Source organism: Seriola dumerili, unplaced genomic scaffold, assembly GCF_002260705.1.
Source record: "Seriola dumerili isolate Sdu_G_001 unplaced genomic scaffold, Sdu_1.0 BDQW01000138.1, whole genome shotgun sequence".
Taxonomy (NCBI): domain Eukaryota; kingdom Metazoa; phylum Chordata; class Actinopteri; order Carangiformes; family Carangidae; genus Seriola; species Seriola dumerili.
Window position 1 is genome coordinate 17,888,361 of NW_019174393.1, and position 16,141 is coordinate 17,904,501.

At 40.2% G+C, this 16,141-nt stretch overlaps 1 protein-coding gene across 1 annotated transcript in view; it reads left to right on the forward strand.

Moving 5' to 3' along the window:
* Window positions 1-1,237: 1,237 nt before the first annotated feature.
* LOC111224835 (ADM2-like) overlaps window positions 1,238-16,141 on the forward strand; it is a 27,137-nt gene continuing 12,233 nt past the window's right edge. Inside the window, exons 1-2 of the mRNA XM_022749507.1 lie at window positions 1,238-1,328; window positions 1,669-1,956. Coding sequence (XP_022605228.1) covers window positions 1,859-1,956 — 98 coding nt within the window. The 5' untranslated portion in view covers window positions 1,238-1,328; window positions 1,669-1,858. The remainder of the gene's footprint in view (window positions 1,329-1,668; window positions 1,957-16,141) is intronic.

Consider the following 16,141-nt stretch of genomic DNA (forward strand, 5'->3'; position numbering starts at 1 on the left):
CAAAAGGAAGGAGGGGACTTGGAGTCAGTACAAAAATCCTCACTAATAGGCTGAAACATGCAGCAGGATTAATCTGAGTCATGAAACAGAGTAGTAAGATACGTGTTTAGACCTGTCTGCCCTTTATCTATTATAACAGATTTAAAAGACATCTGAAAGTGATCAGAACAATTTCTGCACCTCTGTTTTACAGCTCCCTGATAAATCATGCAAATAATTGTCTTATTGCCACATGCGGCTTCTGAGAAAGCGGCAACAACAGCAACAAACCACGTGAAGGAAACATCGCAGCGCCGGGATCAATGATCAATGATGCATCATGATGAAACTGTAGGCGTGACTTACCAGCAAAGTTCTGGGGATTCTGTGCTGATTCCTGCATCTCTTTCTATCTATCTTAAACACATGGCTGACAATGGTGATAAGAGATACGAAGGGGGGTTTGGTCTGGAAGACAAACTGCTTGAGAAATTCTTGAAAATGTGGGTCATTTTCCTGAGTATGCACATGTTTGATGGTGATAGCATACTTGGTGCAGAGTAGTACTCATTTTATGATATCCTTGCCATCCAGAGCTATAGGGACTTTTATTGTGGTAAATCTGTGGTGCGCAGTTGTTACTTTACAGTGATGTTTAATGTAGGCTATTTTAAAGCTCATATGGTATCACTGCCATACATCTATAATACTTCCATAGACCTGTGGTGCTGCACTATTCATTAGTAAGTTTACAGTGTTATGTATGAAGTCACTACAATAGTCCTTTAATAGTCCTGTGAACGTGTTATGCTCAATGTTCAGTTAATAGTAAAGTTAACCAAACTTCATGTACTTTATTGGCATTTTAAGCTTCCCTGTTACAGTGTTCTGCATAGCATTTTTCTAAAATAGCAAATTTATACTCCTGGATGTTTGTGACCTGTCTGCCTGAAACATTATCTATCCCTTTCAGTTTCACTTTTATGGCTGTTTTGTTGTTGTTGCCCCCCCCCCCGAGCGACTGGACTTCCCACAGTCAACTGTCTTCAAACTTGGTTTTATGACTCCCCCCCCACGCCCCCCACACAGCACACACACATACACACACATACACACACACATCAAAGCAGGAGATTCCCGAGCATGAGAAACAAGAGGGTTTTACTGCACCTTTGCCTGTGAAATTGCCCACCGGCACTGAACTCCGCCCACTCACTATTTAAACCCACAATGTCACCCGGCACACAGCTTCTCACTGGAGAACTTGATCTTGACCAACACGTTCAGATTCGTGGGAAAAAAAAAAAACTCAACAGCTAAACCCAGTCAGAGTCATAAATCCTAAAAGGGTAAGACTTTTCTTTACTGACATCATGAGCATGTTTCTTATGTTGCTTATGTGTAACTGTTTACAAATTTGCATGATAGATTTAAGATGCACTGTTGGACATTTTAATAGTAATGTAGTTTTCATCTGGTGCATGAGTTTAATGGGACTTTTGATGAAGGATTCACTTCTTTTTAGTGCAGACAGTGTGTTTTAAAAGGTTCTCTTTATCTTAAAGCTCTAAATGAATGAAATGGGACTATGCTGATAATAATGAGATGCACTCACCGGCTCTGTTTTCTGTTACACTAGGTTATGAGCAACAGGTTAATTGATCATTTATTTTCTGCTTTCCCCCAAAGGTTTCACTTAAACTTTCTTGGATATCTGAGCCCAGCTTCAGCCTTTTTGGCGGCATTTTCTCTCTTTTTTCACATATTATTAAAAAAAAAAAAAAAAATCCCTCCCCACTCTCGTGAATTAACCTTCACCCAGTCCCTGTGGTCGCCCACTCCTTTCCGGAGAGGGTGTAAAGTTGAAGTTGGACCAGAGATGCGGTGCCTTCTCCCGCTTACTGTGTATTGCATCAGCCTGGTTTCCCTCCAGCAGCTTCAGGCTCTACCGGTCGAGGAGCGCCCCGACAGCAACAGGTAGGACCCACTGCTTAACACCGAGACCTTTAGGCTACTATTAGACTGCTACTTTATTACACATGAAAACCCGCTCCTCTCCTCTGATTGGCTACTCCGAGCATTTAAGATAAACGCACCTGGAGCCGCATTACAGTTTATTTAAATATTGATGCGCCAGTCGCAGCTACTTGTAGCTTTAACTACCACTTTGCTTGTGATTAATATGCAATTTTATATCAATTTTTTCAAGATAATTGGCTATAATGTGGTCGTTCGATATTATTATCATGTATTGAACACGTCAGTAGCTTGCAGACGTTACAATGATTTTGTTAATGTATGCCAGCATGTGGTATATAGCCTCAGGTGGAGTTATTTCCCCCAAATTTCTATATTTTTTTCAATGGCGTTTAGCATTGTTTAATTACACAGAAGTTACAAGTGAACAAAAGTGTGACATTAGCATTATTAAAGCATTCACCTTTTTTCTTTTTTGATAGAGGCTCATCCTTATTCACTTTATGATAGTTTCAGCATTCACTTTGTGTTGTGCTACTGAATCATAGCCTGTACCCTGTGTCACAAATCACACCAGGGTTACTGTGCTGTGTTGTTGTGTCGGGGCAGATAGTCCATGATATAGGCTGCAAGGTCAAAGGCTCTCCCATGATACAATAAAACACTTTCTGTTTCCGTGGAGTAAGTGACAGTGTTTGGCATCGTTACTTCATATTTAAAGGCCCCATTATCACTGTTTAGAACATTATGAAGAACCTACCAGGGGAATGTGTATTTCATTTCATTGATATGTTTGGAATCAATAGCATGTTCACAGTAACATTACTGTTTTATTTCCTATGGAAGATAAGAGATTTAAAAATTGAAATTCTGCATTTTACAAGCACATCTACTATGCACACTATATATAAATGCTTTTGGCATCCGAGTTGCAGTTAATCTGCAATCTATTTTTCTATTTTTTTCTATTCTCTCTGGATTGTGTTTCTCTCTTCCCTACTCCTTATTCTTCCTCCGACTCTGTCACATGAGTAACTGTTTATAAAAGGTTTTGTTTGATTTAATCGCCTTGTGATTCTGTGTGGAAAAATGTTATTTCCAAGGTTGGAAAACCAGTTTGTCCCTATGAATAGCCCGGGCCAGAAATACCAGTGTGGACTATTGTAAAGGATCTAGTTAGGCTCTGTGTGGCACCTGTACTTTTCCACCCCTTAAGTGACAGGAGCTTTTCATAGCAAAGCCCTGAGTAAGACATTGGATAACAGCACAACAGCCAGTGTTATTCCTAATAGTCCAACACACATACATTACTCAGTCTGATGTGTGAGGGAGGCCTGCCAGCGATGCAATACATGTGTGGCGTTGCAGTGTTGAGGCGCAGTGAGGAATGTTGATGAGTCAGTGTGTGAATGCCCTCTTCTGGTGGATGTTGGATCCGCAGCTATTGGCTCAGTGTCAGCACCGATGTAAATCAGACGGAGGCTCAGTGATGTGATATGGAGACCCTGAACAGAGGCAAGCATGAAGGTCTACCCTCACTCATTTATACAATCCATCTTTGTTCAATATTGACCTTTAAGTTATGACTGAGCAAAGCCAAGAACCTTGAAGCATTATCACACCCAACTGAGAGATCATGAGTCCTGCAGTGGTGGTGTCAGGGGGCAGCAGTGATACTAAAAGCTGGAAAATTAGAACTTTTTGAGACTGTTTTTGGACATTTTTGGCTTTACTTGATAATGTACATTACAGAAGATGACAAGAATATGGAAAAACAGTTGGGGGATTACATGCAGCAAAGGTTCCTGGTCGGATTCAAACCAGCAACATGTTTCCTCTTGTACTAATTTTGACATATTCAACTGATCAAACAAAAAACATACAACATATACTTGTGACCAATGCAAGAAGACTCTCAAATCTGCATTCAATCTGCAGTTTGCAAGTGTGTGAAACAGGACACTGGCCCCATTTGTGATCTGTGTGCAAGTAGTGCTCACAAATTGCTACTTGAAATTGGTCCCAGGGATGATAATGATAATGATAATAATAATAATAATAATAACTTTATATACTATATAGCACTTTTCTTAACAAAGTTACAAAGTGCTTCACAGAAAAAATAAAACCAGATAAAACAATATAAATAAAAGACATATCAAACATTACCAAAGCCTGAAACAAAGAAATGTGTTTCAATAAGAGATTTAAAAGAAGTTCATGAGTTAGAGCGTCTGATTTCAGCTGGGAGAGTTCTGGACTGTTGGGGCTCTAATAGTAAATGCCCGGTCACCCTGAGCCACAAGCCTTAACCTTGGGGTGACCAGCAGGCTTCCTTATGCATATCTCAATTCTTGGTTGAGCACATACCATGTCAATAAATCTGAGATGTAATTGGGGGCAGAGCCATTTAAAGCCTTAAAAGTCAGTACATTTTTTTTTAAAACAATCAGAAATGCCTTGATGTTGCGGTGGTACTCGTCTTAGACTTTCCTTGTAAGAAGTAGAAGTCACTAATACAACAACAAGATCATGATCCCTCACCGGCTTCCCACAGTTGTGCTCCAAGGAGCAAGTCAAGTGAAAAACAAACCCTGGGCTATGTGGAAGTGGACAAATACTAGTGACTGCCATCACTTCTTGGTGCTTTTATTTCAAAAAGTATGAGATGTTATAAGTAACTTGATAACACACTAATAATTAATACACTATACATGAATATGATCCACATTCAGAGACACTACAGTAAGGCAGGAGTGAAGGGGTTGAATGAAAAGCAAGGCTTTTAAAGAAAGCACTTAACATCTAGTACTGATGATGCAGTGGAAGAAGATCTCAGGGTGGAATTTTCCTCCTGGTGGGTGAGCACGCACGTGTCCATCTCTTGTATGTGTGTGTGTATGTGTGTCTATGACCAGCCATGTGTGTTCAGATAGCGAACACCTGCTGCTGAAACCTAACCAAAACGACAGGAAGCAAGGCTCCTGTATCCACTCTCTGTTTGTGTTGCCCAGGCCTCCTCCGGTACACCTTCCCAGCAACTGTAATCCCACCTTCAATCCCCTCTGTTTGAAAGTGTGGGGTGCATAACAGCATGTGGTCATCACTGTGGTTCCTCCCTGAGTCCTGAGAGAAACTGATGCCAGCAGCAAGAGTGGGGTTTGTAAGGAAGATCTTGAACCCGACATTCGTATTGTTGTAATACATTGTGTATTATTACAAATGTTTTCCATTAGTTCATTGGTGCTTCATCCCAAAATCTAAAAAATAACTTAAAAAGTATTTTATTCTGTTCCTTTGTTTGATGCAAAGTGTATTGTGTATCTGATTGGTTGGAAAAACTGGATACAATTTGGGAAGAGCAGTTACTTACGTATCTACTTTCACTTTCATCACTTCTCTCTGGTTACCAGCCTGTTGTGCTATACTAAGTGACTTTGACTCTGATGAGAACAAGCCTGGTTAGGGTGTTAGTTTTAGTTAATTCTTAGACAATTGATTCTACAACTTGATAGATTTAATTTTCGGCAGTTATAATCTTGCCAAATCTGCTGGCTTTTTTCGGGCGATTCATCTCTACTCGTTAATCATTCTGCAATCACACCTTCTAGAGCGTCAGTGGTTAAGCTAGTTAGTTGCATTCTGTGTTGGGTTAGCTAACACAGTTATTACATTTTGCATCAGTAGCTTGATCATGTCTCTCTTGAAAACAAAAGCCAGTGTATTCTATGGTGTATCTGTCCTGTAGTTTTATTATCATTTATATATATGTATATTTCATCGCCAATCTCACATTGTAGCGTCCTCCATTTAAAGAGAAAATAGGATGTACCCGTCAGTAACGAGTCTCACCGAGTTCTGGCACATAGTTGACCATTTCAAACATTTCTTAATACCTTTACCGCACTCAAACCAATTCTTGGAGGGCACCGGACCAACGCGGTTTAGAAGTCAACTAATTAATTGCAGCGACAAAGATCATCGATCCCTCAACTTCGGCTTCGCACTGCAAATACAAAATAAGTGCGCTCTTTGTGGCATCCATTTCATTCAAGTCAAAAACAACGCAAATGGGGATTTGGAGCCCTTTGGTCTTTGTGGCAGTAGCAAATACTTTTTCTCCTCTGCAGACGCACCTGGACACCATTACTCAAATCACGGTGCCTGGATTTTCTTGAGTATTCTTCAAGAAATAAAATAGTATCATTGTAATGTCTGCGTAGAAGTGTCCACTGTAGCTGACCCTGGCCTATACAAAATGTATTTCACTCCGATAACGCAGCGAGAGTATTTGCCTCCGCCGACTACTCTCGGTTCTCAAACTTTCACATTTTCTCTCCTGCACACCTCACATATAACGCCTGCGGCTTAATTAGGTGCACAAAATTCCTCTGTCTTCCTTAACTCCAACAGAGCAATCCTGTTCTGTTAACAATCACACGCTGACAACATGAAAGATTTCTTCTCCTACTGGACGTGAGTGTGTCTGAAAGCTCAATGTCTGTCATTCCTTCCTGTTCTGTGTTTATGTCTCATGCTGTCCCTATGTTCCTGATAAGGTCATGACATACAACAAGACGTCCGTAAACAATGTCTGATGGGTGTTTTCCAAACAAGAGAAATTGCATGTTCGCTCGCATCACAACAGGCAATCACATACCTTATTGTGTTTTAAATACATAACTGTCCTTGCGGTTTTCTTTTTGTAAGGGAAAATAGCCGGGGTCCAGGGCCAAACAAAAAGTTAAATATGGCTTTTAGGATGCAAAGCGCTTTACATACAGATTTCCAGAGATTGGGAAGGAAGCTCTTTGCCTTGGAGACTGAGAAGATGTGAAAGCTGAATTGCGGTCGAGTTGGTTCCGTCTGGACTTGGGGACGGCGACGATGATGACATGATAGATCAAGTTCTGTGTGTATATGTTGTGGGTGTAAAATTAGGCCAAATAAAGTCATGTTTTTTCCTCAAACGATCTGTTAAAGTCGATTACTCACTGCTTGTATATCTGGATTTGAACAGCGTGGGGTTTCAGATGTTCAGTGTTAGATACTCTTTAACTAATATTTACCTGAAAAAACAGATCCGTCGGAATTCATGTCCACACATGGATGCGCATCCTGCGTTGCTTCGACGTCTTTGACCCGAGCCGCCTCCTGCACATGCAACAGTTGGCTTTGGGTCCATCTTCACTTGATTGCTAATCTCTGTTCTGACATGATTGACACTTACTCAAAGGAACAACAAGTAACATTCAACCGGCTTGTCTTCATGCGCGTCTACCTTCTCAAAAAATAAAACACTCGAGTGTGTAAATGACGGAAGAGGCAGTGATGGCCTCTGACATGTAAATCATCTCAAAGAGAGGCCTCGCTTCTCGTGACGTGCTTCGTCGCAGCCTGGGTTTGGTCAAATTGACCCCGACAGAGCCATACGACTGTTTACGCTGTAAATATATATCTGAACAGCCCAACCAGAAAGAAGACGTACGAGAAGAGGCCTCTCTTGAGATGATTTACAGCAGAGGCAGCACTGCTTTCCGTCATTTTACAAGCTCCGAGTGTTTTTTTTTTGAGAAGGTAGACGCGATGAAGACAGGGTGATGTACTTGTTGTTCCTTGATAAGGTGTAAAATATGTCAGAACAGAGATAGCAAATCAAGAGGATGGACCCAAAGCCAACTGCATGTGCAGGAGCGGCTCGTCAAACGTCAACAACGCAGGATGCCATCCTGTGTGAATCTGAATTCAGTCTGTTTTTCAGGTAAATATTATGTTAAGAGTATCTACACTGAACATCTGAACCCCACGCTGTTCAAATCGCAGATATACAAGAGTGAGTTAATGATTAACAGATCGTTTGAGGAAAAACATGACTTTTATTTGGCAATTTTTACACCCACAACATATACACACAGACTGATCTTTCATGTCATCATCGTCGCCGTCCCCAGTCCAGACGGAACCACTCGACCGCAAATCAGCTTCACATCTTCTCAGTCTCCAAGCAAAGAGCTTCTTCCCATCTCTGGAATCTGTATTGTAAAGCCGCTTTGCTCCTAAAGCCATATTTAACTTGTTGTTTGGCCCTGGACCCCGGCTATTTTCCCTTACAAAAGAAACCGCAAGACGTTATGTAAAACAACAATTAAGGGTATGTGTTGCGTGTGATGCGAGGAAACATGCAATTTCTCCTTGTTTGGAAAAGCACCCATCAGACATTGTTACGGCGTCTTTGTGTAATGTCATGACCTTATCAGGACACATAGGGACAGGCATGGACATAAACACAGAACAGGGAAGGAATGACAGACATCTGAGCTCAGACACACTCAGCGTCCAGTAGGAGAAGAAATCTTTCCATGTTGTCAGCGTGTGATGTTAACAGAACAGGATGTGGCTCTGTGGAGTTAAGGAAGACAGAGAATTTTGTGGCCTATAATTAAAGCCGCAGGACGTTTATGTGAGGTGTGCAGAGAGAAATGTGAAAGTGAGAACGAGGGAGTGTCGGCGGAGGCAAATCTCTCGCTGCGTTATCGGAGTGAAATACATTTGTATAGGCCAGGGTCAGCTACAGTGAACTTCTACCAGACATGAATTCAATGAGTACTATTTTATATTTCTTAAGAATACTCAAGAATCAGGCACGTGATTTGAAGTAATGGTGTCCAGTGTGGTTGCAGAGAAAAAGTATTTTGCCTACTGCACAAAGACAAGGGCTCAATCCCCATTTGCGTTGTTTTTTGACTTGAATGGATGCCCAAAGAGCACTATTTTGTTTGCAGTGGGAAGCCAGTGAGGGATCATGATCTTGTCGCTGCATTAGTGACTTCTACCGGTTGGTCCCGGTGCCTCCAGAGAGATGGTTGAGGGTAGGTATTAAGAGATGTTGACTGGTCACTATGTGCCAGACCTCGAGACTCGTTACTGGGGTACTCTATTTTCTCTTTAAATGGGACGCTACAATGTAATTGGCAATGTCAGTTTTGTAATTGTAAAACTGGAAGTGTACTGCTTTTGTTTTCAAGAGAGACATGATCAGCTACTATGCAATGTAAAATGTGATTAGCTAACCCAAACACAAATGCAACTAACTAGCTAACCACTACGTCTAGAAGGTGATTGCAAATGATTAACGATAAATAATCCCAAAAACCACAATTTGCAAGTTGCGAAATCAATCTATAAGTGTAGAGATCAAGTCTAATGAATTAACTAAAACTAAACAACCAGGCTGTTTCATCAGAGTCAAGTCACTTAGTATGAGCAACAACAGGCTGGTAACAGAGAGAAGTGATGAAGTGAAGTGATAGTAAGTAACTGCTGCTCGCCCAATGTATCCAGTTTTCCAACCAAATCAGATACAAATACACTTTGATCACAAGGACAGAATAAAATACTTTTAAGTTATTTTTTAATTTTGGGATGAAGCACCAATGACTAATGGAAAACATGAAAATACACATGATTACAACAATAGAATGTCGGGTTCAAGATCTTCCTTACAAACCCACTCTGCTGCTGCATCAGTTTCTCTCAGACATCAGAGAGGAACCACAGTGATGACCCACATGCTGTTAATGCCCCCACACTTTCAAACAGAGGGGATTGAAGGGGGATTACAGTGCTGGGCAGGTGTACCGGAAGGCCTGGGCAACACAAACAGAGAATGGATACAGGAGCCTTGCTTCCTGTCGTTTTGGTTAGGTTTCAGCAGCAGGTGTTCGCTATCTGACACACATGGCTGGTCATAGACACACATAACACACACACATACACAAGAGATGGAACACGTGCGTGCTCACACCACCAGAGGAAAATTCCACCTGAGATCTTCTTCCACTGCATCATCAGTACTAGATGTTAAGTGGCTTTCTTTAAAAGCCTTGCTTTTCATTCAACCCTTCACTCCTGCCTTACTGTAGTGTCTCTGAGAATGTGGATCATATTCATGTATAGTGTATTAATTATATAGTGTGTTATCAAGTTATACTTATACATTTCATACTTTTGAAATAAACACCAAGAAGTGAATGGCAGATAAAAGTATTTGCCATTCCACAAGCCCAGGTTTGTTTTTGACTGATGGTGCTCCTGAGCACAACTGTGGGAAGCCGGTGAGGGATCATGATCTTGTTTGTTGTATCAGTGACTTCTACTTCTTACAAGGAAAGTCTAAGACGAGTACCCCGCAACATCAAGGCATTTTCTGATTTTTTTAAAAAAAAATTTACTGACTTTTAGGCTTTAAATGGCTCTGCCCCCAATTACATCTCAGATTTATTGACATGGTATGTGCTCAACCAAGAATTGAGATATGCATAAGGAAGCTGCTGGTCACCCAAGGTTAAGGCTTGTGGCTCAGGTGACCGGGCATTTACTATTAGAGCCACACAGTCAGAACTCTCCAGCTGAAATCAGCGCTAACTCATGAACTTTTTTTAAATCTCTTATTGAAACACATTTCTTTGTTTCAGGCTTTGGTAATGTTTGATATGTCTTTTATTTATATTGTTTTATCTGGTTTTATTTTTTCTGTGAAGCACTTTGTAACTTGCGTTAAGAAAAAAGTGCTAATATTATATAAGTATTATATTATTATTATTATCATTATCATTATCATCCCTGGGACCAATTTCAAGTAGCGAATTTGGGTGAGCACTACTATGCACACAGATCACAAATGGGCGCATGTCCTGTTTCACACACTTGCAAACTGCAGATTGAAATGCAGATTTGAGAGTCTTCTTGCATTGGTCACAAGTATATGTTGTAATGTTTTTTGTTTGAATCAGTTGAATATGTCAAAATTAGTACAAGAGGAAACATGTTGCTGGTTTGAATCGACCAGGAACCTTTGCTGCATGTAATCCCAACTGTTTTTACCATATTCTTGTCATCTTCTGTAATGTACATTATCAAGTAAAGCCAAAAATGTCCAAAAACAGTCTCAAAAAGTTCTAATTTTCCAGCTGTTTAGTATCACTGCTGCCCCTGACACACACTGCAGGACTCATGATCCTCAGTTGGGTGTGATAATGCTTCAAGGTTCTGGTTTTGCTCAGATAACAAGAATATCTTGTCAAAAGATCAAAATATCAATGAATGATCCCGTCTGATTTTTCGTCTGTGCTTGCCGGAATAACACAGAAAATAAAAGAAAAACATTACATGGGGCCTTGTTTTTAGTTTTTCTGGGGTCTCATAACTTAAAGGTCAATATTGAACAAAGATGGATTGGTATAAATGCAGTGAGGGTAGACCTCATGCTTGCCTCTGTTCAGGGTCTCCATATCAATCACTGAGCCCTCCGTCTGAGTTACATCGGTGCTGACACTGAGCCATAGTGCGATCCAACATCCACCAGAAGAGGGCATTCACAACACTGATCATCAACATTCTCACTGCGCCTAACACTGCAACGCCAACACATGTATTGCATCGCTGGCAGGCTCCCTCACACATCAGACTGAGTAATGTATGTGTGTTGGACTATTAGGATAACACTGGCTGTTGTGCTGTTATCCAATGTCTTACTCAGGGCTTTGCTATGAAAAGCTCCTGTCACTTAAGGGTGGAAAAGTACAGGTGCCACACAGAGCCTAACTAGATCCTTTACATATAGTCCACACTGGTATTTCTGGCCGGGCTATTCATAGGGACAAAATCTGGTTTTCCAACCTTGGAAATAACATTTTTCACACACAGAATCACAAGGCGATTAAATCAAACAAAACCTTTTATAAACAGACTCATGTGACAGAGTCGGAGGAAGAAAAAATAAGGAGTAGGGAAGAGAGAAACACAATCCAGAGAGAATAGAAAAAAAATAGAAAAAATAGATTGCAGAATTAACTGCAACTCGGATGCCAAAAGCATTTTATATATGGTTGCATAGTAGATTGTGCTTGTAAAATGCAGAATTTCAATTTTAAATCTCTTATCTTCCATAGGAAATAAAACAGTAATGTTACTGTGAACATGCTATTGATTCAACATATCAATGAAATGAAATACACATTCCCCTGGTAGGTTCTTCATAATGTTCTAAACAGTGATAATGGGGCCTTTAAATTAGAAGTAACGATGCCAAACACTGTCACTTACTCACGGAAACAGAAAGTGTTTTATTGTATCATGGGAGAGCCTTTTGACCTTGCAGCCTATATCATGGACTATCTGCCCCGACACAACAACACAGCACAGTAACCCTGGTGTGATTTGTGACACAGGGTACAGGCTATGATTCAGTAGCACAACACAAAGTGAATGCTGAAACTATCATAAAGTGAAAATAAGTGATCCCTCTATCAAAAAAGAAAAAAGTGAATGCTTTAATAATGCTAATGTCACACTTTTGTTCACTTGTAACTTCTGTGTAATTAAACAATGCTAAACGCCATTGAAAAAAATATAGAAATTTGGGAAATAACTCCACCTGAGGCTTATATCCACATGCTGGATACATTAACAAAATCATTGTAACGTCTGCAGCTACTGACGTGTTCAATACATGATAATAATATCGAACGACGCCACATTATAGCCAATTATCTTTGAAAAAATTGATATAAAATTGCATATTAATCACAAGCAAAGTGGTAGTTAAAACTACAAGTAGCTGCGACTGGCGCATCAATAATTAAATAAAACTGTAATGCGGCTCCAGGTGCGTTGATCTTAAATGCTCGGTAGCCAATCAGAGAGGAGAGGAGCGGGTTTTCATGTGTAATAAAGTAGCAGTCTAAATAGTAGCCTAAAGGTCTCGGTTGTTAGCAGTGGGTCCTACCTGTTGCTGTCGGGGCGCTCCTCGACCGGTAGAGCCTGAACTGCTGGAGGGAAACCAGGCTGATGCAATACACAGTAAGCGGGAGAAGGCACCGCATCTCTGGTCCAACTTCAAACTTTACACCCTCTCCGGAAAGGAGTGGGCGACCACAGGGACTGGGTGAAGAGTTAATTCACGAGAGTGGGAGAGGGATTTTTTTTTTTTTTTTTTTTAATAATATGTGAAAAAAAGAAGAAAAATGCCGCCAAAAAAGGCTGAACTGGCGCTCAGAATATCCAAGAAAGTTTAAGTGAAACCTTTGGGGGAAAGCAGAAAATAAATGATCAATTAACCTGTTGCTCATAACCTATTGTAACAGAAAACAGAGCCGGTGAGTGCATCTCATTATTATCAGCATAGTCCCATTTCATTCATTTAGAGCTTTAAGATAAAGAGAACCTTTTTAAAAACACACTGTCTGCACTAAAAAGAAGTGAATCCTTCATGCAAAAGTCCCATTAAACTCATGCACCAGATGAAAACTACATTACTATTAAAATGTCCAACATGTCCATCTTAAATCTATCATGCAAATTTGTAAACAGTTACACATAAGCAACATAAGAAACATGCTCATGATGTCAGTAAAGAAAATCTTACCCTTTTAGGATTTATGACTCTGACTGGGTTTAGCTGTTGAGTTTTTTTTTTTCCCACGAATCTGAACGTGTTGGTCAAGATCAAGTTCTCCAGTGAGAAGCTGTGTGCCGGGTGACATTGTGGGTTTAAATAGTGAGGGGCGGAGTTCAGTGCCGGTGGGCAATTTCACAGGCAAAGGTGCAGTAAAACCCTCTTGTTTCTCATGCTCGGGAATCTCCTGCTTTGATGATGTGTTGTGTATGTGTGTGTATGTGTGTGTGTGTGTGTGTGTGTGGGAGGGGCTGGGGGGGGGGAGGGGGGGGGGCAACACAACAAAACAGCCATAAAAGTGAAACTGAAAGGGATAAGATAATGTTTCAGGTAGACATGGTCAGCATAACAATCCAGGAGATATAAATTTGCTAATTGGTAGAAGCCAATTGACATATAGCACAGTGTAACAGGGATTAAATATCCATTATAAGTACATGAGTTTGGTTAACTTTACTATTAACTGAACATTGAGCAATAACAGTTACAGGACTATTAAAGGACTATTGTAGTGACTTCATACATAACACTGATAAACTTACTAATGAATATGTGTCAAGCACCACAGGTCTATGGAGTATTGATAGTAGTGATATGATATAGCAGCATGATACATATGAGCTTTAAGAATAGAGCCTACATTAAAACATCACTGTAAAGTACACAACTGCGCACACACAGATTTACCACAATAAAAGTCCCTATAGCTCTGGATGCAAAGATATCATAAAAATGAGTACTACTCTGCACACAAGTATGCTATCACCATCAAAACATGTGCATACTCAGGAAAATGACCCACATTTTCAAGAATTTCTCAAGCAGTTTGTCTTCTCAGACAAACCCCCTTTCGATCTCTTATCAACCACATCTGTCAGGCCATGTGTTTAGAATAGATAGAAGAGATGCACAGGAATCAGCACAGAATCCCAGGAAACTTTGTGCTGGTAAGTCACGCCTACAGTTTCATCAGAGATGCATCAATTGATCATTGTGATCCCGTGCGCTGCGATGTTTCCTTCACGTGGTTTGTTGCTGTTGTGTGCCGCTTTCTCAGAAGCCAGCCGATGTGGCAATAAGACAATTATTTGCATGATTTTTATCAGGGAGCTGTTAATACAAGAGGGCAGAAATTGTTATGATCACTTTCAGATGTCTTTAAGATCTGGTGTATAATAAGATAAAGGCGCCCAGAAGGTCTAAACACGTATTCGTATAGCTTGCACTTGGTAATTTATGATCTAGATTTATCCTGCTGCATGTATATACCATATTAGTGAGATGATTTACTTTGTAGAGCACTCACCAAGCCCCATTCGCTTTTTGATTGACTGACTGCTACAGACTCACGAGCTCACACATTACACCTGATGTACGACTCAAGGTTACATAACATTCATTTCTCAGAAATGAAAAGTCACGCGGGTTGGTCACCAGTGGAGTGGACGCCTTTCTGGGTTCAGAAAGAAAGCTGCGCATCCAATGTAAGAGAGGAAACAGCAGCACGAGGCCGGACAAGCAAACAGCGTCTCCGTGAGAGGATTTAAGGATGTATGTTTGTGTTCGTCTTTTCGGCGGGCCGATGCAGAAAATCATCCGGGTCATGACTTCTTCATCTAATAAACATCAGTATCCTTCCCACAGCAAACTGCACTTGCTCTCTAAAGTATTATGAAAGGCATGACTTTCAGTTTAAGGATAGCACAGAAACAGCTCCAGTTGGCTTCATTTTTCCGATGTACATTCCATCAGATTCAAGTCACGAGAGCTATACGCCATTCCATTCACTGTAAAATAGAAGTAAACTTTGTTCTGAAGGTGTGTTCTTCAAATGCCTTCAATAGACTCTTCTAACGCCTCTGGATAATCAAAATAGATGTGTGGTTAGGCAATAAATAAATAAAAGTATTGCTCTTGTACAACACAAGCAACAACAAAAAAAAAAATAGTATCAACATTATATCTAACATAAACCAATACAGCTGATGATAAAAGGTTGTTTAAAAAACAAATTTGGAATTAGGAAATACAGTAAGCCTCAACCTTGTTTATCAGTTATATTGGTTTATGTTGAAAAAACAGCCACAGCTGGAGAGAGCAGCTAAAAAGAAAAAAAAAAGATGATAGAAGAGTTTTTTGCGGTTATTTGGAGAGATGCCTTCAGAGCACATTTTGTCAAAATCATTTTTAATTTTCAGAAAAGTTTTATCTTCTGCCTGTGCATTATGTCTACATGCAAAGTATTCATACTGTTAGATTCAAATACAGTTACATACTGGTAATTAACTGACAAAAGTCTTGACCAGTTATTGTCTGTAAACTTACAAGAATACAGTAAAGACCAATCTATCATTATATCTAGAATACATTTTAGCAAGGGAACAGTAAAAAACACAGTAACCTTTGCAGGCAAAGCTGCTGCCAGTTATATTACGTCTAAATCTACTGTGAAAAAGTGTCACAGTGTGGTGTCATGTCATAGTTGAAACTAATTTTGAAATCAATTTTTGAAATCGTTGATTTCAGTAAATGCCGAGCTTTTCTATCAGTCCTTAACTTGCACCAACAGTCAGCAAGAAGAAATCCCATCAAGGCAAAAGGCACAAAGCCAGTCTCTGATCTACCGTGTGGGTTTCAAGCTGAGATAGGATAAGAGGCAAAAAAGAAAAAGGAAAAAAGGGATTAGATCATATCCTTAAGGCAACGCAGCAAGACACTCAACAAATCGAT